The sequence below is a fragment of the Monodelphis domestica genome, chromosome 4 (genome assembly GCF_027887165.1).
Source record: "Monodelphis domestica isolate mMonDom1 chromosome 4, mMonDom1.pri, whole genome shotgun sequence".
NCBI lineage: Eukaryota > Metazoa > Chordata > Mammalia > Didelphimorphia > Didelphidae > Monodelphis > Monodelphis domestica.
Window position 1 is genome coordinate 4,877,979 of NC_077230.1, and position 24,819 is coordinate 4,902,797.

Genomic DNA, 24,819 nt, shown 5'->3' on the forward strand with positions numbered 1-24,819 from the left:
GCAAGGGAATATTACTGCAACAATAAAAAATGTATTTTATGACAGTATGGATATAACCTATATCAAACTATGTGTCAAGGAAGTTCATTCCCTCCCCTTCCTGAGTAGTCTGACCTGTCGGTCAACATTCCTCTCATAACACATTTACGCCAGGTTTGTGTCCATTACGGGGTGTACTTCAATAAAAGGGAGGGGGTGGGTCCTTTGGGGGCTTTTTGCCTTCTTGGACAGATGGGGACTAGAGAGACAGGTGAGGGAAGAGAAAGATAAATGGAGGCTAGGACACATGGTTTATGAACTTACAGTGAGATTTAACTTTAGTCTTATCTAACCTTTCTAATAAACATTATAAAAATTAATAACTGAGTAGGAATATTAATTTAATTCTTACAGATGGAAACCACGAAGGGATATTTCGAATGCTTAATTTTCTTCTAAGAGAAGTTTTTAGCGTAGATATGGATGGGACAGTAGAGAAAGAAGTCCCGGCTTTCTGCCCAAATGGAAGCAGGAATTTTTAGGACGCAGTTTTAGGAGCAGCTGCTGCCCCCCTCCTCCCACATTGTTCAGGACTCTCTCCACATGGTTCCCCCACACCACCACCCCTGTTTCAGAAAAGAGTGGGGGGAGAGGATGGCATGGTAGCCTTTTTGTACAAACAGGACCTAGCCCTGTTTTCCTGACTCATGAAAATGCAGGCTTTTAGCTGCCCAGCAGCCCAGCAGCTGGGACTCTTATCTGTTCCCACTGAACTCACAGCTTGGCACTAGGGGAAGTGCTCACAGGGGTGGGTCCCTAGGAATTGGTGTCAGACCCAGTCCTACCGCCGCTGCCCCCGCAACTTTTGAACCTGGCAGGGAGCACAAAACTCGCGTGCTCAGGAGTCAGACCAAGAGAGAGGCGTTCCTGGGTTTAAAGATTGTCACTGATTGAGTGGGTGGCTGGAAGTTAAAAGTGCCCCCAAACGTTTGAAAGAAACACATGGCTGTTCGCTCTGGGGGAGCGGAATGGATTTAACTCAGTTTTTCTTTCCCTTCTCAACCCACCCCCAAACAATTCTTAGAACTGGAGTAAGAAGAAGTACTTTCGGTAATTTTCTTTCCTCCCTTCCCCCCTCAGCAAATTCCTTCACATATCTTTTAACTGGCCAAAAATACGGATCCTCTGACTTAAAAACTTAAAAGATTTTAATTTAGTCATTAAAAACAAAGATTTCAAAAATTATAAATACTGGTTCTTGTGGGCATATCATGTTGATAAATCAACCATTCCCTCCAGTGAGAACACCATTCTTTCTTTGGAACCAGAACATTTTAGCTTAAATCCTTCAGTAAAATCTAGCAAGAAACAAACACACTCTATCATCCCACCTGGCATGTGAGGAGGTTTCTTGTCATACTGACCCAAATCAGGATTTGAACCCTTCAATTCCTCTCAGATTCAGACCTTGATCATCTCCTACTTCTCCCATCTCCTTTCCCCCAATCTACCTCTCTACCTTCCCTTACCATCCCACCACTCATACCCTCCTCACTACCCAGTGCCCATCCATCTCCCCTATCGCCACCTCTACCATCCCTACTTCAATCCTTTTCCATATCCTCCTTACTATGACTCCTCCAGACCTCAACCATCCTCCTACTCTTCATCCCACTCCCAGCCCTGTTCTTCTCAAACCTGCCTATAGCCTCTTCCCCGTTATTCTCCTCCTTGCCCCCAGCCCCACCTCCAATCTCTTTTCCCTGCCTCACCATCTCCCTGACCAACCACTCCCTCTCTATTCAACCAACCCACCACACCCCCTTCCCATACTAGCCTCACTACAACCCACTCCATGGATCTCCAAAACACAGGCCAAGCAGCAGTTACCACAGATGATTCAAATAAAGATCTTCCCTCTAAGAGATATCCCTTCACAAAACGGACATGGAGATTTAGTAAACATTAGACATCATACACCTTTCCACTGGACATCGAGAGATACAAAGAAAAACTGCCTGCCTTTAAAGCCGTGTTGTTAATTAAATAGGGTTGAGAACATTTTTCGTACATATAACCCTACATGGGTTAATATGGAAGATTTGCTCCAGGCCTCCGTAATGGAAAGGGAAAAGAATAAGATTCTTTCTCTTGTTAATCAGGCCCAGGGAGAGGGAACTCGTCGGAAAACTGAAAATGCAAAAGGGACCCAAATTCAGAGCAAGATTACTTACAACTATGCCAGGTTAGGAGTGCATTTCTAAAATTTATGAGAATCTGTTCTGAGAGGCCTAGCACATGGACTAAATTTGAAAATCTTAAGCAAGAAGACAAAACCCCTCCCAGTTTATGGATAGACTTATTGAGCTGGGAGGAGGATATATAGAATTGAATCTTGTTAGTGAAAGGGGTGTTAGACAAATCAGAATACAATTTGTAAAAAAAAGGTGTAAGGTAGTTAGGAATTATTTTATGAATACTTGTATAAACTGGTCTACTATGGACCTTGAAGACTTAACAAGAGTGGCAGTTTATTCTTTTGAGGGACATAAGGAAATGAGAACACTGATTTAGTGGAAACATTAAGGAAGGAAATAAAAGGTGTTAACTGCTAAACAGGGTGAGAAAGAGAAAGAGAATACTACTTTAGTAGAGACACTGAGGAAGGAAATAAAAGAATTAACTGAAACAATTAGAAAGGTAAAGTAAGGAGAGATCATATCTCCCTTACATGAATCCACAAAACAACCACTAACATGTTATATTTGTGGAAAGGTGGATCATGTATTTATGGACTGTAGGAAAAGAAATTAGGTGAATAGAAAAAGAAGCTGCAGGAATGATGTCAATAATAGAAGAAAAAGCAATTCAAATGAAGCAACTCATAACTCACACCACAACCCCTGTACTCAGTGTACGGAAACCCAGAGGAATAGCCAGTAATCTTTCTGATGGTGTGAGGGGAAGGGAATGCTCTAGATTTGGAGGTTGAGACCTTTAACTTCTTAGACCCTGATGTGCTGATGCCTATTATTCCAGTACACTCCCCTCACCAAAATAACCACATGTGACTGTGAATGTTGGAAACACATATTATGATTGCTAGTTAGACACTGGAGCTATCTTAGTGGCAGCAGGGTTTTGTAGACAATGGATCCCTTGCTATGGGGAAATCCCAAAACCCTTTATAGAGCTAACAAAGATTCAGTTACTGAACCGCTTAGATTAGAACCGGAACATGTGTCATCTCAGTCAGATTTAAAACAAGCTATCTCATCTGCCCCTGCTCTAGGTATCCCACATTATGATAAATCATTCACTTTATACTTGCATGAACAAAAATGGGTAGAGCTTTGGGTGTTTTAACCCAAAGTCTAGGACCGGCTCAGCTCCCTGTTGCTTATTATTCAGTCCAGCTGGACCCAGTAACTTCGGGAGCACCACCATACCTTAGAGATGTAACTGCTACAGCTTTATTGGCAATTAAGGTGGCTGACTTGGTATTGGGATGTCCATTAACAATTATGTGCCCACATGAAGTAGAGGCATTGTTGCTCAGATATAGGACACATGCTTTCTCTGATCAGAAACTCACAAGATATAGAATAACTTTATTAAACAATAAAATATAGTTTTAAAACAATAAAAATATAGTTTTTAAACATTGTACAACTATTAACCCTGCCAGCTTGCTTCCTGTTTTGCCAGTCTCAAGAGAACCATTACATAGCTGTGAAACTTTTAATGTCCAGTTATCCTTAAATGGGCTCTTACAATTTTGGGGATTTTGGTACTTCTTAGAATCTGTATTAGCTGTTGTACTACTATTTTTAAAAGGTTTTTTTACCTGGTGAAAAAGTTATGTACTCTCACACTGGATCCAGACTAAGTTGAGAGGGATATAAATCTCATTTTTGAGTGAACAACTTTTGTGTTCTGCCTCTGCTTGGCTAACACATTGACACATGGAACTTGAACTGTGAAATTATGATTCTTTAAATTATTTTTTTCTTCTTTATATTGCCATAGAATATTTGATTTTTTTCTTTGTTTTTTCCTATCCTTGATAATACTTGAAGTACATGATATTAGAATTAATGTTTTTTGCCTTGAAGGATAAAGTTTGCAGTATCAGTTTACAGTATCTATTAGCCCTACTAAATATGCATACCCAAAAACTTTAGACTATGGAAACCTGCCATTTATTGATAAATGTTATGGGACTTTGTTTAATGATGATGACTGATTCCAGGAGAAGGGAACAAAAGAGCCACTATATGGTGCCAAGTACCACGACGTCAAAACAGACTAAATCCAATCCAGAGAGGATTGTTGAACTTTTATGCCAATATGAAAGGACTTGAACGTAGTGTGAGAATCAAGGTTGTGGCGCTTGACATTTGTTAAGATGGAGGACTCTCTTGTACCACATTCCATTTGCAATATTCTGAGTCAAGTACCTCAGGTTGGCTATCATCCTGGCTCCCCTTATCCCTGGCAGTAAAGTTACAGTCAGAGCAGGGACTGATTTTTCCCATTTGCTGCTGAAACATAGTCCTCTCTCTCTTATAGTCTGGCAATTTTCTGTAGTCCTAGCTGCAAATGGTTAAAGGGCTGCATTGCTGCTATTGTCTTCCAGGCTGGTGGGACATAAGTCACTTTAATTGAGACTTGCTGTGATTCAAGAACCTGTCACAGGTTTATTTTTTACTCAGAATTTTATAGACCTAAGATTTTAATTTTTTTAATCAGTTCTTTACTTCTTATTTTGATACAGAATCTAAATTTTGCTTTTAATATGGGATTTTTTTTTTCTTTTGACAAATGTTTCATATACCTCATAACTCAGCAATGTATCCCAGGGTGATTCTGGTGTTTGTCAATACGCTCCCGGGGGGGATGATTGTTGAATAATCCCAAAATCCAAGACTTAAAATTTTTGGAGAAATTTCAGAAAAAGAAACTTGCCAACACCCCAAATCAAGAAAGCAGATCCTTTTGGAGAAGGTGCTGAAAGATGCCTGCAGAAGCCACACACTGCATCAAAATATCCAGAATAAACTTTGGGATATAATGAACTGAACTGAAGGGGGTTGAACATACTTATTCTGAAGGTAAACTCTTATGCCAAAGGGGATTGCCCCCTAATTGGCATTTTGCCAGTGCATCTATCAATCATTTTATTGTACTTTTCTTCTCATATTTTCCCTCTCACCTCTAACTATTTTAACTTCCTCTTTGAAAATTCAATATCGTATGTACTTTTAGCTAGAAGGTAGGGTTATAAGATAGTTCTTTTTAAATGATCCATTGGGAAGACTGGCCTACCAAAGGATCCACAGAGACACAAAAGGATCTGTATCAAGGAAGTTCATTTCCTCCTCTTTCTGAGTAGCCTGATCTGTCTATCAACATTCTTCACATAACAGTTACGCCAGGTTTGCATCCATTACGGGTTGTAAGTCGGGGGGGGGGGGGGGGGGGCGGAGGGGGGAGAGGGTCTTTTGGGGGATTTTTGGACAGGCAGGGACTGGAGAGAGAGGTGGGGGAGAGGAAAGCTAAATGGAGGCAAGGACACATGGTTTGAGATCTTAGAGTAAGGCAGTGAGATTTAAATTTAGTCTTATCTACCCTTTCTAATAAACTTCATAAAAATAACGGGGTAGGAAAATTAATTTAATTCTTACAACTCTTTCCTACTTTGGGGAGGGGGGAGGAGAGGGAGAGAATCTGAATAGCAAAATGTCTGATAACAATTGTTAAAAATGGTTTCTCCATGTAAAAAATTTTTAAAAGTTATATATAAATGTCATATTTATATATAAGTTATATATATAAATTACATGTTATATAAAATATATGAAATTACTGAAGAGATTCTATCAGAGAATCAGAGAAAGTATGAATTGATGCAGTATGAAATGAGCATAATCAAAAGAACTACACAGAACTATACAATGACAATAACACTGAAGAAAAACAACTTTGAAAGGCTTTAGGAAATCTCATTTATCTCCTGGAAAAGACTTGACTCAAGATCTAGAAAGAGACATTCATTTTTGGAAAGATTCATTTTGTTTTACAATGCTTATTTATTAAAAAGATTTAATTCTTTTATTTTTATATTAGTGATAGTATAAAAAAATAAAGAGCACATTAAATATTTTTTAAAAGAGTACACAGAAGAAGGAGAACATTAAGAAAGACATAAGCAGCATGGTTATAAAAACTAAATTTTTCAATCAAGTAGTATGAATAAAAATTTCATATTCAATCTCTTGTTTTGTGTTTTATGCTATATATGGAAATGCTCATTCTCTGGTATAAAAAATTATAAAATTATGTAAATCTTGTATGTCTTGAAAATTTAACTTTTATGAAATTTTATGTGCTTTATGAATAATGTAGAATTTTTCTTCTCATATTTGCCGAAATACTGATTTTTAATGGATTTATTTTGTAATTTTGCTGATACTAAGTCAAATAATTAGTTTCTTAAATTTTAACCAAACAAATCCTCCCAAAAAGTGAACTGCCTGAGTATAAATTTATGCCATAAAATAAGTCAGAGAAAAAAAATTACATCTTTCACCAACTATGGATAAAATATTTTGTAACCAAACAAATGTTGATTACATAAAAATTAAAATGATTTTAAAAGAACAAATTAATGGTTTTAGATGGGGAAAAGATGTCATGGATGAGTAAAATCTTCACACTTAAAAGCATTAATGTGTAGCCTGACAGTCAACATCTAAAATCTATTTGAAATTTATACATCTATTAAAACATGGGACAATTTTTCAAGTGGTCAGATGATGATAACAATTTTTTTAAAGTTTAACTGCAAATTCCCCACAACCATATGAAAAAAAATTTCTAAATCACCAACATATTTGGAAGTATATCTTTTTTATTTTCTCTAGAAATATTAAGAAATACATTTCTCCCACAAATTGTTGATTGCAAGATAATCTACATTAGAAATTGAGAAGAAAACATTACAACTTTCCCTTCCACTTATGTCTGTCTAAAAAGATTTTTAAAAAAAATTTTTTTAACTATAATGCACTCTACAGATTGATACTGGTGCCTTTATTCAATCCTCATGCAACAATAATTGTCAAACAAGACATTTATGATACCCTAGAGGATCATAGTATAATAAATCTAGATCTAGAAAGAACTTCAGCAGCCACTGAGTCCAACCCCATCATTTTATAGCTAAGGAACTTAGGAGGGCAGGTTCAAGGCTACTAAAGCTGACAGAGGGTTTGAACAAAGGATTTCCTAAATTCAAGTTCAGTACTCGTAGCTGCTTCTCTAAAAGAAGACACCAAAGGCATTCTCACAGTTAGTTTGCCTTTTAGATTGTATTATCTAGTTCTAAATAATCTAATTCTAAAGTGATTCCTGCCCAAAAAAATATAGATTGAAAATAATACCAATAATTTCTTAAGGGACTCTGCTGGATTACTACAACATCAGCTGATTAGAAAGTTGTATTTGCTGCTCAAATGTAGAGAACAGACAAAAGTGATCTTTTCTCTAAGTTATTGAAAATAAGTCCCTTCTAAGCCAGGACATTACTGTAAATGTTTTAAAGAGGAAAAAAAAGTAACTAAACAAAGGTACTTCAATTGTGCTTCAGCTAAAAATTAATAGTTTGGAAAAAATAATTTATCTTTAAAAGATACCCAGTCAAGTAAACATTCAAATAATTTTAGAAGCAAAATTGGAGTCAAAAAGACCTAGGTACAAATTCTAGCTATGGCCCTTACATTATCAGTTCTTCTACTTGGGCTTCAGTTTTCTTATTCATAAAATGAAGGTTTCCTGAAACAATTCCTTGAATATGGAAAAGTATTGCTTAAATTGTGGTATTCACTCCATTCTCAATTCCCAGTCTCAAACATAACACCAAATCGCATCTGATCATCCATTCCCTCCGTAAGTTAGATTTAAAGGATTATCAGCACTGATACAATTTGTCATATGACCTAGTAGGATTTGCTGAAGGCGCATATCACCCTCATTACTGTGAAGTTATTTCATTAGATTGAACTGTTAAAGAATTTTCTCTGACACTAGAGTGCATCTCCTGCCTCAGAACATAAAGATATAAGACTGAGGTTTGGAATAAGGCACATATATTCAGACATAGTGAATGTTTTAACTATACTTATCTGTTAAGAGGGAGGGTTCTCCACCAGGTTTGGGGGGTAAAAGGAAAGTCATTAATGACATAATATCTAAGTGATATAGGAACATGAATAAATATTTAAAATTCTATTATAAAAGCAATTATAGCTATATTGCTACAGTAATGAGTATAAATATATTCTGCTTTATAGTTTAGAATGCTTCCTCACTTCCTTTTAATGGTTGCTCACTTTTAGAGGTATAGTCTATTTAAGGGGCATATTCAGACCAACAAGATCACTAAATGTTTTACAATAATAAATCATGACCTGCCTTCAACTCCTATGAACTTAATCTATTACTTCAAGTTACATTAATTTCATAAAAAATATTTTGGGACTAAATTCTCCTCTGACTTGAGAATGCATATCTTCTTTAACTAAAAAATGTCATTTGAATCTACCGAAAATAGTTTATTTTTAAATGGAATCAATATATTTTCATTATTTGCAAAAAAATTCTAAGTTAATCAAACCACTTATATTTCTTATTTTTGCAAATTGTAAGGCAACAATAAATTGTTGTCCCAAAATATAATTATCTAATATGGCACAAACATACCTGGTTAGTTAGAGGCTGCTGAATCTGGTCAGTATAAGATAAGGCAGAAACCTGTTGGTCACTTATGTTTGGCTGACGACGGTCACTGTACTGCTGATGTGAATGGGGCATCTGTCCAGCCATCTGAAGACCAGCGGCATGGAATGAAAATGATGGTGCAAGGCGAACAGATGAAGGTTTGCATGCTGAAGTCTCTCCTATGAAAAGAAAAGAAAATTATGAAGAAATACTCATATTCTAATATATGTGTCATTTTAGGTTTATTTCAGTTTTTAACTTCATTCAAGATCTATTGAAGCTGATTAAATTTATATGGGTAAACAATAAATTCTAAATATTATTTGAAGTTAGTCTCTAAGTGAACTAAGAGGGATTGTCATTAAGAGCAACACTTTAAAAAGCCTTCTGTTTTATGGATTTTAAGATTTTATTACTTCAGTGACTTATAATTTCATCAATGTGGAAATCATTTCTAACAATACAGAGAAAAACTCCTCTGCAAATTGGTACTCATTATTTAAGGCTTGTTAGTGTGGGAAAATATGATTTTCATTGATCAAAATTTTCTTCAAATGACCTATCACCTTTCAAATGGCATACAATGGGTCAAGTCATCCTCCATAAAACTACAACTGTGATTTTTTTGAAAAACAACATTTTCCTATTCAAACTCAAGTGACTCCTTATTGCCTCCAAGATAACATCTGTTTGGCTTTTAAAACCCATCATAAATGGTAAGCCAACCCAATTTTCTAGTTTCCTTATCCATTCTCTCCTTCCTGTACTCTATATTTTCTAGCTCGTTGGCTTATTAGAAAGAACTCTAGGACTTGACTCAGGAAAACTTAAGTTGATTCAACTCTGACTCTGGTTAAGTCACTTAACCTGTCTGCCTCAGTTTCCTCAGCTTTCAAATAGGTATAATAATAACACCTATTTGTGAGGAACAAATACTTGTTTCCTAACTGCCTTGCTTGCTTGCACTCTATAATCTGGCCAAACTAGTCATCTTGATGTTCCTCACGTTGTCGTTCAGTTGTTTCAGTCAAAATATTCTCAACCCCTTGGAGTTTTCTTGGCAAAGTTACAGGAGTGGTTTCCCATTTCCTTCTCCAGTTCATTTTACAGATGAGGAAACTGAAGCAAACAGAGTCAAGTGACTTGCTCTGGGTCACACAGCTTGTAAACATTTGAATTCAGGAAAAGGAGTCTGACTCCAGGCCTGGCATTCTATCCAACATACTATCTAACTGCCAGTTGTTCACAAATCAGGCTTCATTTCCTTGTTTTTAAAATGACCCTGGAATGCATTATCTCCTCATCTCCATTTTCGTAATTGGTTTTGTGCCATGGGCCCCCTTTTACAGAATGTTTGTAAATGTATAAAAATAAGTTGTATAATTTTGCAAAGTAAATCAATTCTACTGAAATGAATTAAAAATATTTTTCAAAGATCAAGATGACAAAGCGCAGGCTAAGCCTATTCTAAATAATGCCCATCTGTCTGAATTCCTTCAGTTTTCTGTCGCTAGTGCTATTACTGCTACATTGTTAGCTATGTTGCAACTATTATTATTATTGTTAATTAGTCTATATACACACATATGTGTATAAAAAATAAATACATGTCTACACATATATTTCTTTGAAAGCAAGGAAAATTTCATTCTTTGCCATTAGATTCCCAGTACTAGCACAGTACCTACTAAGTGCTTGTGTTCGAAATTTAAATTCTTCCTTTGTTATTCTTTAAGCCTTCACTGGCATCATCTAGGACCCAGATTCTAGGTGGTGTAGTAGATCTAAAACTGGACCTGAAATCAGGGCAACCCGAGTTAAAATCTAGCCTCAGACACTTGCTCATGTGTGACCCTAGGCAAATCAGAGCGTCTTCATTTGCAAAATGAGATAATAACAGCGCCTATCTCCCAGAGTTGCTAGGAGAATCAGATGAGAGGATATTTGTAAACTGCTTAGCACAGAAGCTAGCATATACCATATAAATCATACATAGTACTATGAAAATGTTAGCTATTAGTATTTCCATCCCCTGGAATGTCTGTTTTAAAGAACTTAGCTGAGAGAAAAAGAGATGCTCCTTTTCCCTTTTTTTGTGATGAAAAACTATTTATTCTCACTCACACACACACACACACACACACACACACACACACACACACACACACACACACGAGCGTGCGCACGAGTTCTTATCTAAGACGGGAGGATACACATTTATTAAGAACTACAAAGTATCATGCACAGTGGTGCATGCTAGAGATACAAATAATAAAACTAACCCCTGCCCTTATAAAGAAGCTGAAAAGGTGGGAAGAGGTAGAGGGAAAACAGCCTGAGTTATGGTGGAATTGAAACCAAGCAGAGATAATGATGGGCTAATTAAGTTAGGTGGGGAAGGGAGGTTTATTATCTTTATTTTACAATTGTGGAAATTGATGTTAACAGAAGTTGAATGACTTATATGACATCATATAACTAGTAAGTGTTCTAAGGCTAAAAATTGAAATTTGATGTTATGAAAATGAAAATCATATAACTATTCAGTCTATATGAAATTTTTTGGCCCTTTCTATTTGGTGAATACATTTATTTTTTACAATAGAATTACTTTTCTCTTAAAAGCCCCTATTAATCTATATCTAAACTATTACTCTATGGAAGAGATGCCCAAAATCCCTCTCATATTTAACCCAAAACTAAAAAGGGGGTAGAGTTTGACATAAAAATAGGATTCTTAAACAAGGAAAAGATCATAATGTATAAAAACAAAAAACTTGACTAATCAGGGTAAGCCATCTGATTCCCATCTGAATCATTCCCTCTTCATTCTAGGACTAAATAAATGGGCATTCTTTTCCAACTATATTAAAATAAATTTGTTTGGTTAAAAAAGTTTGGTTATCACACAATCTATTTCCCAAGAAAGGACTTTTTGTCTTTTAGCTTTCATCCACCTTTCCAAGAGGTTTTTCCCTCATCAGTCTGGAAATGACTTTAGCAAAAAATAGTTTCTTACTATTTCTAGAGGGGAACAAAAAATGACATTTTTTTAAAAGCCTTACCTTCCATCTTAGAATTACTACCACATATTGATTCTAAGGCAGATGAGTAATAAAGTACAGTAAGGACTAGACTATATGGATTAAGTGTCTTGCCCAGGGTCACTCAGCTAGGAACTGACTACAAATTTGAACCCATCACGCCACCTAGCTAGTTTTTAATACACTTCCACATAAAGAACATTTATTTCTGTTCCGCCCTCTCTCGCTATGCAAAAATCACATATAAAATTCTTAAACTCTTGAGCTTAACAATCTTTTAGTTTCTTCTTGCCCAACTATCTACTTAATCACAGAGGATTTTACATGCCGTTTTCAATCATAATGAATCACATTTTCTATTTAAAGCCCCCCAAATATTCTTTTACAAGCACTGCTGCAACAAATGATTCTACAAAAGAAACCAAGACTATAAGAAATGCTTCATGATAATAATGAACACCGGCTATATAGAAGAAGAGGCAGAATGAGAGCTGCTCCACTAAAAGGAATAGTCAATGAGACTATAAGTCCATTGTTAGTGAGCAATATGATGAGTATGGCAGCAATGGCAACAAATTACTCTATCAGAAAACATTTCAAAGGTCTATAATAATGCTAGACATTGTGATAGGTAAAGGGAATACAAAAAAGGAAGGAAGGAAGGAAGGAAGGAAGGAAGGAAGGAAGGAAGGAAGGAAGGAAGGAAGGAAGGAAGGAAGGAAGGAAGGAAGGAAGGAAGGAAGGAAGGAAGGAAGGAAGGAAGGAAGGAAGGAAGGAAGGAAGGAAGGAAGGAAGGAAGGAAGGAAGGAAGGAAGAAGGAAGGAAGGAAGGAAGGAAGAAGGAAGGAAGGAAGGAAGGAAGGAAGGAAGGAAGGAAGGAAGGAAAGGAGGGAGGGAGGGAGGGAGGGAGGGAGGGAGGGAGGGAGGGAGGGAGGGAGAGAGAGAGGGAGAGAGAGAGGGAGAGAGAGAGAGAAATCTAGAGAGAGAGAAAGAGAGAAAGAGAGAAAGAGAGAGAGAGAGAAAGAGAGAGAGAGAAAGAGAGAGAGAGAGAGAGAGAGAGAAAGAAAGAAAGAAAGAAAGAAAGAAAGAAAGAAAGAAAGAAAGAAAGAAAGAAAGAAAGAAAGAAGAAAGAAAGAAAGAAAGAAAGAAAGAAAGAAAGAAAGAAAGAAAGAAAGAAAGAAAGAAAGAAAGAAAGAAAGAAGAAAGAAAGAAAGAAAGAAAGAAAGAAAGAAAGAAAGAAAGAAAGAAAGGAGTCTCTCCCTTGAAGGGGCAAAGGGTATGTATACTAACAGCTGGGGGAAATAAGGAAAGCCTTATACAGGAGGCACGTTTAAAATGAGCTTCAAAGGAAAGTAGGGATTCTGAGAGACTGGGATTGGAACGAGTGAATTCCAGAGACAGAGTGTAGTAACTGAATTAACTGTGAGATTTCTAAACTTAGCTCAAGCATGCACGTTATCACAGCCTACAGACAAAGGGAAGCAATAAGATGCTGTCTCTCTATTAGTACTTACAGTGTAAATTACACTTCTCCCCTGGCTCAGCTCAAGATTCTCAAACCCCTTCCACTTTCCATTTCTCAGCTAAAAGCTGTCTCTGCACCTGACCCCACCCCACTCCCAGTTGTGTTGACTAGGACCATAATGTCACTTTTAGAACTTGGCCATCCCTTTTCACTTCCTTCAGTTGCATCCTAACTTTCGGTGTTTTTCCACTTTGCCTCTGAGGGAATGCTTCTCTCCTCCTTTCCAGGCCCCTCTTAGAAGTGGTCTTCTGTGATTCGAATGCAACCTCCCAACCCCTGACAGATACTGCACTCAATAATTACAATCTAATGATGGTAAAAAAAAATTTACAGATAACCTTAATAGAAGTCAGAATATGTAGAATAGATAAGAAAGGGAAAAATTAAATAAGAATCTGGTCCAGAAGTCTTGTGGAAGTAGTTCTATCTGATGAACTAATACTTGTTTCCCTCCCCCACCCCCACTCTCAAATTGCTCACTCGAATTTATTTAAACTTTTATTAAACTAACATGCTAGTCCCCTCCCCTAGCTGAAAAAAGAGAAACAAATATGACAAATACAGAAGAGGTTCAAGACAGGTACTCAATTTCATCTTGTTTATTATATATATCATCTGTCATCTTGAGTCCACCAACTTCCTCTCAGGAGGTAGGTGGGTTGCTTCATCACCAGTGATGGAGTGGAATTGTGATCTCTCACTACACGGATTACAAGTTAACCTCTCAAGAGTTGGCCTTTACAATGCTGCTGTTACTACACCATCACCCCTTGTTCACAAAGCCTTTCCAAACAACAAATTTCTAGGATTACATGCCCCCCCCCCAACTACCCTGGAATCAATTACTTGATATCTATATGTCTTTTCTTGAAATTTATTGGGAGGGAGAGTGAGAGAGAGGCAGAGAAGAATGGAGGGAAAGAAAGGGAGGGGAAAAGGATGGGGGGAGGGTATTCTTTCTAGATGGATTTGATATGTAACTACATTTGAACTAGGCCTTTTCTCTATGGGAAATTCATTTATGGTTTGCACAATTTCATTGAGATCACGTTTAGATTCTCAATTCGTTTTGTTCATTTGAGTACTTTGTGTTTTTTTTATGAATTTTTTGGTATAATTTGTTATGTTTCTGATAATTTTCCTGTATCTGTTCCATTCACTATGAATTTCTTCCTAATAAGATTATGGCCATTTATTTTTCCTCTTCATTAAAAAAAAAAAATCAGCTCATTTACTGAATTACTAACTCATCCTGAAGAGACTCAGTTTATTAAGTAAATAGTCTTCTTTTTTGCTCTCTTCTTTGATTTTCAATGTTCCAACTAAATTCTTTTTTTCAAATGATGGGTGCAAGTTAATTTTTAGGTATATACATTATATACTGATTATATGAATATGTAGTATAGGTACATGCAATTTATATTGATACTTTTTTGCTAATAAGTATTTTAAAAGAACAATACATTTTATCCTACTAGCAAGTATTTACAATAGTCTACAAGTTTTCATGTATTGTTTCTTTTCCTTGACCAACCTATTCTTTACAATAAAAATATGTAGCCTTCACTTTGTGGCCTCATTTGTTGGTATTTCTCCGATTATGGCATTTGAGTTTAAATCTATGAAGGATGCATTTAACATTTTTGTCTTTCTAAATCTATATGCAATCAAGAATTATCACTATTATTACCAAAGAAACACAAGAAACTTTAGCAGAAAAATTGGGGAAAATGCAAGGCTTGCCTACTATTTCCACTATCATTTGACAATGCTAGAAAAGCTACCTATAGCAATAGGATTAAAAAAAAAAAAAGCATATGCCAAGAGAAGGCAAAACCTTCTTTTTTGAGGATCCCAAACAATTTTTAAAAATAAAAATAGCTTCATCAAAGCTACAGAATACCAAATAAAGACACAAAAGACCATTAGCTTTTTAGCATTCTATTAACATCAGTAAGCAAGAATTAGAGAATTTTTATTTAAGATGAAAAATAAATGTGTCAGATTTTTTTTTTTTAAAGAAAAAGTCAACTAGCACTAAGTTCCCACCATGTACCAGGGAGAAAGTGAAAGAGCTCTTGCCTTTGCTGGTTACATGAACATATAATACTGGGCTGTCTGTTTCTGTTTCCATCTCTCTGAAATCAAATAAATACTTTTTGGCCCTCAAAATCCTTTATAACCTATTTTCCCCTCTTACCTTTCCAGTCCCTACCACTCTCTGACCAAGTGGCACACTGGTCTCTTTGCAATTTTGTAAACAAGACATTATTACATCTCCCGGCTCTGTGCATTTGCTCTGGTTGTTACCCTTGCCTGGAATGCTCTGCATCTTCATTTCTGCCTCCTAGTTCTTGGTGAAATTTCAACCTCTACATAAAGCCTTTCCATATCCTTCTTCATTCTAATGCCTTTCTTTTGTTGATTATTCCTGTTTATTCTGTATATATCCTATTTACATATAGCAAAACATTATAGCTGATGACCAAACAGCTAATGCCAAAGTAATTACTTCAAAAGAACATTGATGTTTCAGAGTATCATGCATAATGGGATCTATAATAAAACTAGCATTTTAAAAGTTTTTTAAAATCTGCAACATGTTTCATAAACATTTTACTTGATCTTCATAACAACTTTACGAGACAGGTACTATCATGAAATCCATTTTAAAGTTGAGGAAACAGAGGAAGGGAAGATAAATGACTTGACCAAAGTCACACAACTAAAAAATGTGTCAGAGGCTGGATTTAAACTTCAGTCTTCCTGACTTCCAGCATTCTATCTACAACACCACTGAAATGTCTAAGACAACATTTTATGTCTCTAACCTGAGTGGGAGGAACTTTGCTTAAAAACTGCCAACAGTTATGGTAGACAATTGAATAACCCTACTAGTGGAAACAGTACCTATTCAAAAGTGATAGACATGTTACAGTTGAGAAATAATGGAGATAAGATATCCAGGTAGTTCTCAAGGAAAAGACTAGAGAAAATAAGATTCAGGTCCTGACTTGAAGCAAATACCAACATTACACACACACACACACACACACACACACACACACACACACACACACACACGTAAGTAGCAAACACTTGAAGTAGGACCAAGCAGAAAGCAATATTCACACATATTTAAAAGTTTAAATTGACATTTCTTTTTATTCACGATTTTAATTTTAGTAAGATTCAATTTGTAACCATCTACAGCATTCTGAATCCAGATTAGAATTTAACAAATAAAACAGCTAAATAAAAAAGCAAAGAATAGAAAATATATGAAACACACTTCTATTTAATTAAAGTTAAAACATCATATGTGGGAACTCCTAAAGAAACTGATTTTAGGACAAACCTTGTCGGGCAGCCCTTAAGAAGACAGCTGGGGGGGCGCTGGACAATACACAGACCCCACCCCCACCCCCATTTGCTTAAAAAGAAAACCAAGGAAGTTTGTTCCAACTACCTGGAAATAAAAATGTATCCTTCACAGAAAGGAAGATGTGTAGTGAGTACTCTATGTAGATAGCACTCTGCTATGTTAAACAGTAAGGCACTTAAATAGTTTTGGTTAGCACTTGTTCAAGAAATGTGAAATTTCTAGTAGAACAAAACAAAGAGACAAACTGAAAAACAGCATATTTCCTAAAAATAAGAATATTTTTAAAATAACTTTTCCTAGTTTATAAGAAAATGTTATTATTTGTTTTACACTTAGAAAATGGCATTAGGTTTCTGAGAGTGGACAGATGTTGTTTGATGGATGCAGCCAGACAGAAATGAGTTTTTAATTCATTTTCTAAGAAATAGAGAAGCAGCAAAAAGGAGCCAAGCAAAGCACCTAGGCATATTTTAGGCTTGGGACACAGTGACTTGATTAGCAGATTAGAGGAAGGAAAGGGAAATCATTAATCCAACAAATATTAAATTAGGTCCTCCACATACATGATTGCTAGGCAGGATATACTGTATCTGCCCTCGAGGAACTTACAAAAAAGAAATTACGTACAGGGGTTGTGTAAAACTCAAACAGAACTAGATTCCTACTGCTGCTATTGACTTAAACCTCAAATAACATCAATTATATTTCAATGTAGAGCAATGAGTTGTGCGATGATGGGACCAATTCTCCCCTATTCATTCTTTAGATTTTAGCCACCAGAAATGTATACACCCCCACTTAATCCTTAAAGGTAGGGGATGGAGGGTATCTATGACCTACATGTACTAGTGAGTAACAAATGCCCTCTAGGCAGTCTGAAGTACAGTTAAAGCTGCCATTGGTCCACATAAAAGTGGGCCAAAGATACAGGAAGTGACACAAAGAACTGTATTTTAAATATGGTAGTAACTTCCTGTGAAGTGTTCTTCCCCTTTGAAATTGGCCTTGGAGGAGCTCGGGATTGAGACCTCAGACTGCTTCCCTTTTTGGGCCTACTCCTTTTCCTGGCTTCTGGTCCCAAGTCTTGGAGGAAGCCTTGTGGCTAGAAGCCTTGTTATATTAACCTCTGTGACCCACCTTTGCTGGGGCCTCTGAAGCCCTGCCTGATTCGGACTAGGCTGCAGTAGCTCCCTCTCTCTCCCTTTCTCTCCTTCCCTCACCCCCTTCCCTCTCTCCCTCCTTCTCTCTTCTTACTTTCACTGTCTCTTTTTATAAATAAACTACCACAAAAGTCATTCTGACTTGAGTAACTCATTCGAATTTAAGTAATTAATTCCTGGCACTCATATTCTTAAGTGTTCAGTCCAATCATAATTTTACTCCTTGCAGTTGACATCAATGATGTACATATTAAGTTGTGATAGAATGTCTTAAGATAAAAAAAATTCCCATGGGAGACAAAAGGAAGAAAAAATGGGGTGGCCAGATGGCTCAGTGGATAAAGCACCAGGCCTAGAAACAGAAAGTCTTGGGTTCAAATTTGCCTTCAGATGCTTCCTAGCTGTTATGGGGATGATATTAAAAATAAGTATTGTTTTATTAGTTTAGAGATAAGAAGTAGGCTTGAGAAAGAATTGGAGTTTGAAGTAGAGTTGAGAGCGTGTCAATTTCAAATGTTTACAATTATAACCATTATTCTGTGTCAGTTACTCTCTCACTGGCAGTTGGGAGTTGCTCTCTGATAGTTGGCAGAGACACTCTCAGAGACTCTCTCTCTCTCTCTCTCTCTCTCTCTCTCTCTCTCTCTCTCTCTCTCTCTCTCTCTCTCTCTCTCTCAGGATTGGAGAAGGTAGTACCTGCCTCTCTCTGTCTGAGGGAAAGACCTGAAGGAGCTTAATGTTTTATTTTTCCAACTTGAGAAACACTAATGACTATCTATTTCTGTCTTTATAAAATGGTTTATTATCAGAGAAGACCAAAGAAAGATCTAGTCTTTGGTTTGGACTCTGAGTCTGTTAAAAGTCCTAACATGATTCCGTTGAGACTCAACCAGCTAGTCTTTGTTATTTTATAACTGTAAGGCAAAGTTAAGAATTATGAGGATAATAGTGGTAGTTTTATTTAGAATAGTCAGATCAGGGAGGATTAGTGTAGCCTGTGAAACACAGGAGAAGTAGTTCCTTGTGGGAGTTTATTTGGGTTGATTGAGAATCTCTTAGAATTAAAAAATCCTTTTTCTCCATATATATTTCAATAAAGATAAATTTAAAAACATAATAAGAGTCTCTTGAAACATCCTTCTGCCCGGCTCTGAAAGGAAGTTCACTTTTGAGTTTCACTTCACTTTATCACTGAAGATAATTTTGATTATATATATATATCTATCAAAAGTATCTGAACATCTTTGAACCTGTATTGGCATAGTTTTTCCAACTATTTTTCCAACTCGCAAGTTATTTAACTGCAAATAGAGACCTTATCATTCATTCTTCTGCCTTGGAACCTACACTAGGTTCACTTCTAAGACACAAGGTATGGGTTGGTTGATTTTTTGTTTGTTTGTTTTAATGGAAGAAAAGATTACATTTAATTAGGTAAAAAAGGGGGCCAGGGAACAGAGACTCTTTTATATAGACAAGTAGTCAATCAGCCAATAAAGTGTTTTTTAAATCATTTACAATGTGCCAGGAACTATATTAAATGTCTCAGATAGAGTTATCAATCAACAGCCTCTACCCTCAAGAAACACCCACTATGGGAGATAAAGATGAAAAGAACAAGATACATGTAAAACATAGAGTAGATGGACTCCTCCAAAAGATGGAAGATGACCTGAATCATGAAAGGAGCCAAGGAAACTGAGGCAGAAGAAGGAACAAAGCATGGGGGCCAAAATGAGTGCAAAGTTTGTACAGTGAAAATATTTATCATGGAAAGCAAGTAAACTAATATGACTAAATTACAGAATATACGGAGGGGAAAAAATGTAAGAAAATTACAAAGCGCCAGGTTGTGACATACTTTAGAAACTAGAGTGCTTTATATTTGATCTTGAAGATCTCTCAGTCCATGTAACAATTAAAATTCAACTGTTATGATTAAAATTTAGGGGAAACTGAGGCAGGTAGAAATTATTTTCTCTCTTCAAGGAGTATTATGTTTTTAGAGGTTTATTTAAGATTATGAACTTCAGAATATACAAGTAAGAAAAGCATGTATCTAGGCCAGAGAGGCCTAGACAACCTCACCTACATCATGAAAAGACCCGTCTGCTTGCAAATGGAAACAGGAAGCCAAGAGACCCCACTGTAGGCGGAGACCCTTTAAATAATAATTTGCTCTTGGCCCAGGTGAGAATTCAGTGAGATTACAAAGCATTCTGGAGAAGTGGAGCAAGGACTTCTGGGGATTGAAGTCCTGGATTCAAGTCTCCATTTTTACATCCATAAGCATTTATTAAGAGTCTACTACACTTTTGGCATTGTGCTAAATGTGGAAATACAAAGAAAGTTAAAACGTCTCAACACGCAAGGACTTCATAGTTTTGGAGGAGAGAATAGCACTTAACAAGTACTGTGGACAAAAAAGATATATACAGAAGTGAAGGAAGTCACATTAAGGGGATAATAAAGGCTTCTTAAAAGATACATTTTGGGGGTCTTTAATAATGAAGAGAGAAGAGGACATGGCATAAGCAAGACATGGTTATGTTTGGTGAATTAAGAGTGAAGAATTGAGAATAACATTGAAGTTGTGAACCTAAGAGAATGGCACGGCCCTTGACAGCAATAGGAAAGTCTGAAAAAGGGTTAGAGGTTGAATCAAAGTCTGTTTTGGCCATGTTGCTTTTGAGATGTCTGAGATACCTATCAAAATGGCATAGGAAAACTGGAGTCCAACAGAGAGAAAAGAGCAAAATATGTAAGAACAAATCATCTGCAAAGAGCTCATTGAACCTGTGGGAGCTAATGTGAGGACAGGTGGGCATTTTTGTAGGCAACAGACACCAAGAGATAGGGGAAGATGAAAGGAGTGTGAAGAAAGAGAGGAAAAGAGGGAGAGAGGCAGAAGGAAGATATTGGGGGCAATCTATTAGAGAATATAGGAGCCAACGAGAGAAAGGTCACTTTTTCATCTAATAAAGAATAACAGTGAAAATAGTAGAGATATTTTAGTAGAGTTCATGATAGAGAAGAGAAAAGAAAGTCTCTGAGAATGGTCTTGGTTTTTTTTCAGGTATTACTTGAAATTGAGAGTAAGATGTCAACTGAAAGAAATGAAGAGATCTTTCCAGACAGAAGATAGAATATATACATAGATACAGAGGCAGTGTTGGGGAAACCATCTTACATCTCCTATAACGCAATATTGTATGTAAGTCAAAGAGTTTAAACTAATGGTCCTTTTACTAAAATCATATTCTAGAACCCTCAGGTAGAAACACTGCTCAAAGAGGTTTAAAACAAATAAAAGCGGCCAATGTAAAAAACAAACAAAAGAATAGCAAAAAAGGCAGTTCCCTAAAGTCTCAAGAGCTCCTGACTAAAAAGTTTCACAAATTACTTTACAACTCCACTTAACCAAATGGAGCACAAATGAGTCCAAGAAGAATTTACCTGAGGAAAAAGTAAACCCCAATTGCCCAAAGTCTGTACCACAACTTCCTTACGCACAGCAATGAGTTTGTAGGAGAGTTAAATTGCAGCTCCGGAAGTTCCTGGACAGCAACAGAATAAAAAAGCACATTCGGTGCCCTAACAATGGAATGTAGCATGAAGTTCAGCTAAAGAGTAGACTCTTGGAAGACTAAATGGGTAGCACCTTTGTGTAACATAGTAGGCAACAGAAACAAAGGAAACCAGCAGGAAGCTATTGCAATACACATCAGGAGTTAAGCAATGAAAAAATAGACGAGTAAATGAGGAATGCAAAAGGAGGAGGTGAATATTGAAAAAATACTCTATATAGAGGTGGTATGAAAAGTACTGGAAATGATTAGTGTGCACTCAAGAACGACTTCATAATTTCTAACCTGAGTGAAGAGAACTGAGACACTACTACCGCAAACATGAAACCTAGGAAGTGTGGGAGAGTAGAAGATGATGAGCCTCAGGACCATTGTGGGGACTCGTAGTGTTGCTGCGTTTCAGCTATCCAGAGGATATCCATCAGAGATTGAGAATTGGGAACCTAGAGCTTGGGCCTGGGGTAAAAACAGGACAGGAAAATTTCTGTCCACCATGTACAACAGAGAAGTTAAATCTACAGAAGTAGAGGAGAACAATAAGAACATAGGGAGAAAGTGAGAATACAGAGGGAAGGGGGCTGAAGCAAATGAAGAAAAGAGGGAGAGGGAGACGGAGAATAGAGTTGTGGTCTTGAATTCAAATAAGACCTAGTTTGTTAAAAACACACATCTACCAAGTACTATGTGACTACAAGCATATTTCTCATCACAAAGGTATCTGGTTCTTGCTTTCTCAAGCAATTTTAAGCAAGCAGAAAACACAGGATACAGACGATAGTGGGGGATAGCCCAATGCTAGAGACCAGCAAGACAGGTAACAAAGAAGTCATGAAAATCAAGAGATACAGGAATGTTTGTAAGAATTTCTGAAATGACTATTAGGGAACAAATAAGATCTGAAAAACAACAACAACAACAACAAAGGAAATCTGGGGATTGGTTCTGGAAATCATGATGAAGAGAAAAAGCATACTAAGTAAAAGTTAGGAGATTTAGAAGAAGCAATACTGCAAAGTAAATAGAGTGCTTTCTGAGTTACAAAGCCCTGGATTCAAGTACTGTCTCTGAAACAAAATACCTATGTAATTCCAGGCAAGTCACATAACCTTTCTGACCCCAGACTGTAAGACAATAAATTACAGAGCAAGTACTATGCTAATGTAGTGGTATTTTCTTCACTTGAAATCATTAAAATCAGAATTCCTCTACAAATGAAATCATAGATGCAAGGGAGTAAGGAGAACCAAAGGATGGGAGAAAGAACAGAAATACAGAGTCTATCCCCCACTAATCTCTCTCACTTTTGTAATGATAACCTTCTCAAGAACACACTTTCTGAGGTATAGGAGTAGCAACAATTATCAGCAGATTATTGTAAATTGAAGCTCATAACCTCCAAATAAAACTTGAACTCTTCCTTCTCACTCACCTCATATTCCCATCAGTCAAGTAATTAGGTAGATTCAACCTATACATCGATCTCTCCACTCACATGGAAAGACATACTACCATAGTTTAAGGTCCTTACCACTTCTTACTTGAGGGGAAGGGAGAGAGGGAGAGGGAGAAATAAAATAGGTACTACTCTACAGAAAGTGAGAGAAGAGGAGAAAAAAAGGAAAGGAAATGTGACAGTGAATAGAGGACCTATTTGTGAATCAGGAAGACTTTTATTCAAGTCTCCCTTCTGTTACTTACTACGTGACCCTAAGTAAGAAGTTCTTAATGTTCTAGACAATATCCTAAAATGATAAATTGCAAAGCATCCACATTGGTGGGAAAAGTTGCTTGAAATTGTTTTTTCAGTTATAAGAAATGTAACATGTAGTTTGGGAAGTATTAAGGATAGAAGCTAGTATGTAAAGATTTAAAGAAGGAATTTTTAAAAATAATTTAGTGGCAAGGGTACTGAATAACATGTTTTTAAAAGTTAGAAATAAAGCTTTGAAGCAATGCAAATAATCCAGCCAAGATATTTAAAGGCTAAACAAACTGAGATCTTGAGAAATAATGATGACAAAAATTTTAAGGAAAGCTAAAAGAAATGCAGGTTGAATAAATATTTTCAAAATGAAGATGCCTAAAATCAAAAAAGGGAATAGTATCATCACAACCCAGAACTGTGTATGCGTGTGTGCGTGTGTGCATGTGTGTGTGTGTGTGTTTCTGAACAGTCTTGCTTTATGAATAGCTAATAATTAAACATGGATGTGTTCCTACTACCCTCTAGTGGTCCACAATAGTCAGTATAACACATTTCTATTGAAAGAACAAACTGGAACAAATCTGAATTAACTTCTCATTCTACTTGCCCAATAGCATGCAACCTGAAAATTGCTAATGCCAAACTTCCCTCAGTAATATAGGTACCTTTATTGAAGAGTAGTTATGAAAAAGATAAGCACTTTAACCATAAATGCCATTTAAATGATACATATTAAAAATATATTCTATGTAAAAGGATAAAACTATGCAATATTAAAAATAAATTTAAAGGACAGCACATCAAAACACGGCATTTTATTAAGATACGAATGGCAGAATTAAAGCATCTGGTTAAGTGTCTCAAAACAGGGTAAGTAAAATAAAACTCCTATATGATGAACCTTTTTCAAACAACTGAAAAAAGCTATCATATTACTTATGTTACTGAGGTTCCACAAAGTATTCTCCCCTTCAGAATTAAACATCATTAAAACCTTTAACAGCTCAAGTCCCTTCACAGTCAATGCCTTTCCTAAAATCGGATGCATACAACCAAGCACAGTACATGAGATTCAGCCTGACCAGGGGCAGCAATACACAGAAAGACAATCACCACTCTGGCCACCCCTCCTGTTTTCAACACTCTTAGTGCCCAATGAATTAACTTTTGTGGCTCTCACTTAGTCATAATGAATCTGTAGGCCACTAAAAATTCTAGTTCTCATTCATATAAGCTCTTACTCACCTCAGTCTCCTCTAAGTCATCTCAATATTCTTCTATGAGAACTGCCTCGTTATTTTAATAGGTGAGATTTCACAGAAATGAGACCTCCAATTCCATGCCATGTCCACGCCATAAAGGAGTCTATTTTCTGACACACACATGCACAGAGTCACAAATAACCCTTCTGGTTCCCATTATAATTTAAAGTTCCTTCTTATTTATATTTGTATCCTTAGTGTTTTTAGCACATTTCAAGGAATGTATAATAAATATAAATACTTTATAACCATAAGTCATCCAATATCTGGGCAGTTAATTTTTTAAATCAATATGTAGGAATTTTATATGGATGTCCTATCCATTATATTTCATCCTATTAAAATTCAGTCCATCATTCCAGTTTATCAAAACCTTTTCACATTCCAATTAG

General features: G+C 36.4%; 1 protein-coding gene across 13 annotated transcripts in view; it reads right to left on the reverse strand.

Moving 5' to 3' along the window:
* Positions 1–24,819, reverse strand: part of DYRK1A (dual specificity tyrosine phosphorylation regulated kinase 1A) — a 226,068-nt gene that overhangs the window by 55,441 nt on the left and 145,808 nt on the right. For all 13 annotated transcript variants that reach the window (XM_056797064.1, XM_056797061.1, XM_056797068.1 and 10 more), the window contains one exon: positions 8,743–8,939. In XM_056797064.1, the coding sequence (XP_056653042.1) occupies positions 8,743–8,939 (197 nt within the window). The remainder of the gene's footprint in view (positions 1–8,742; positions 8,940–24,819) is intronic.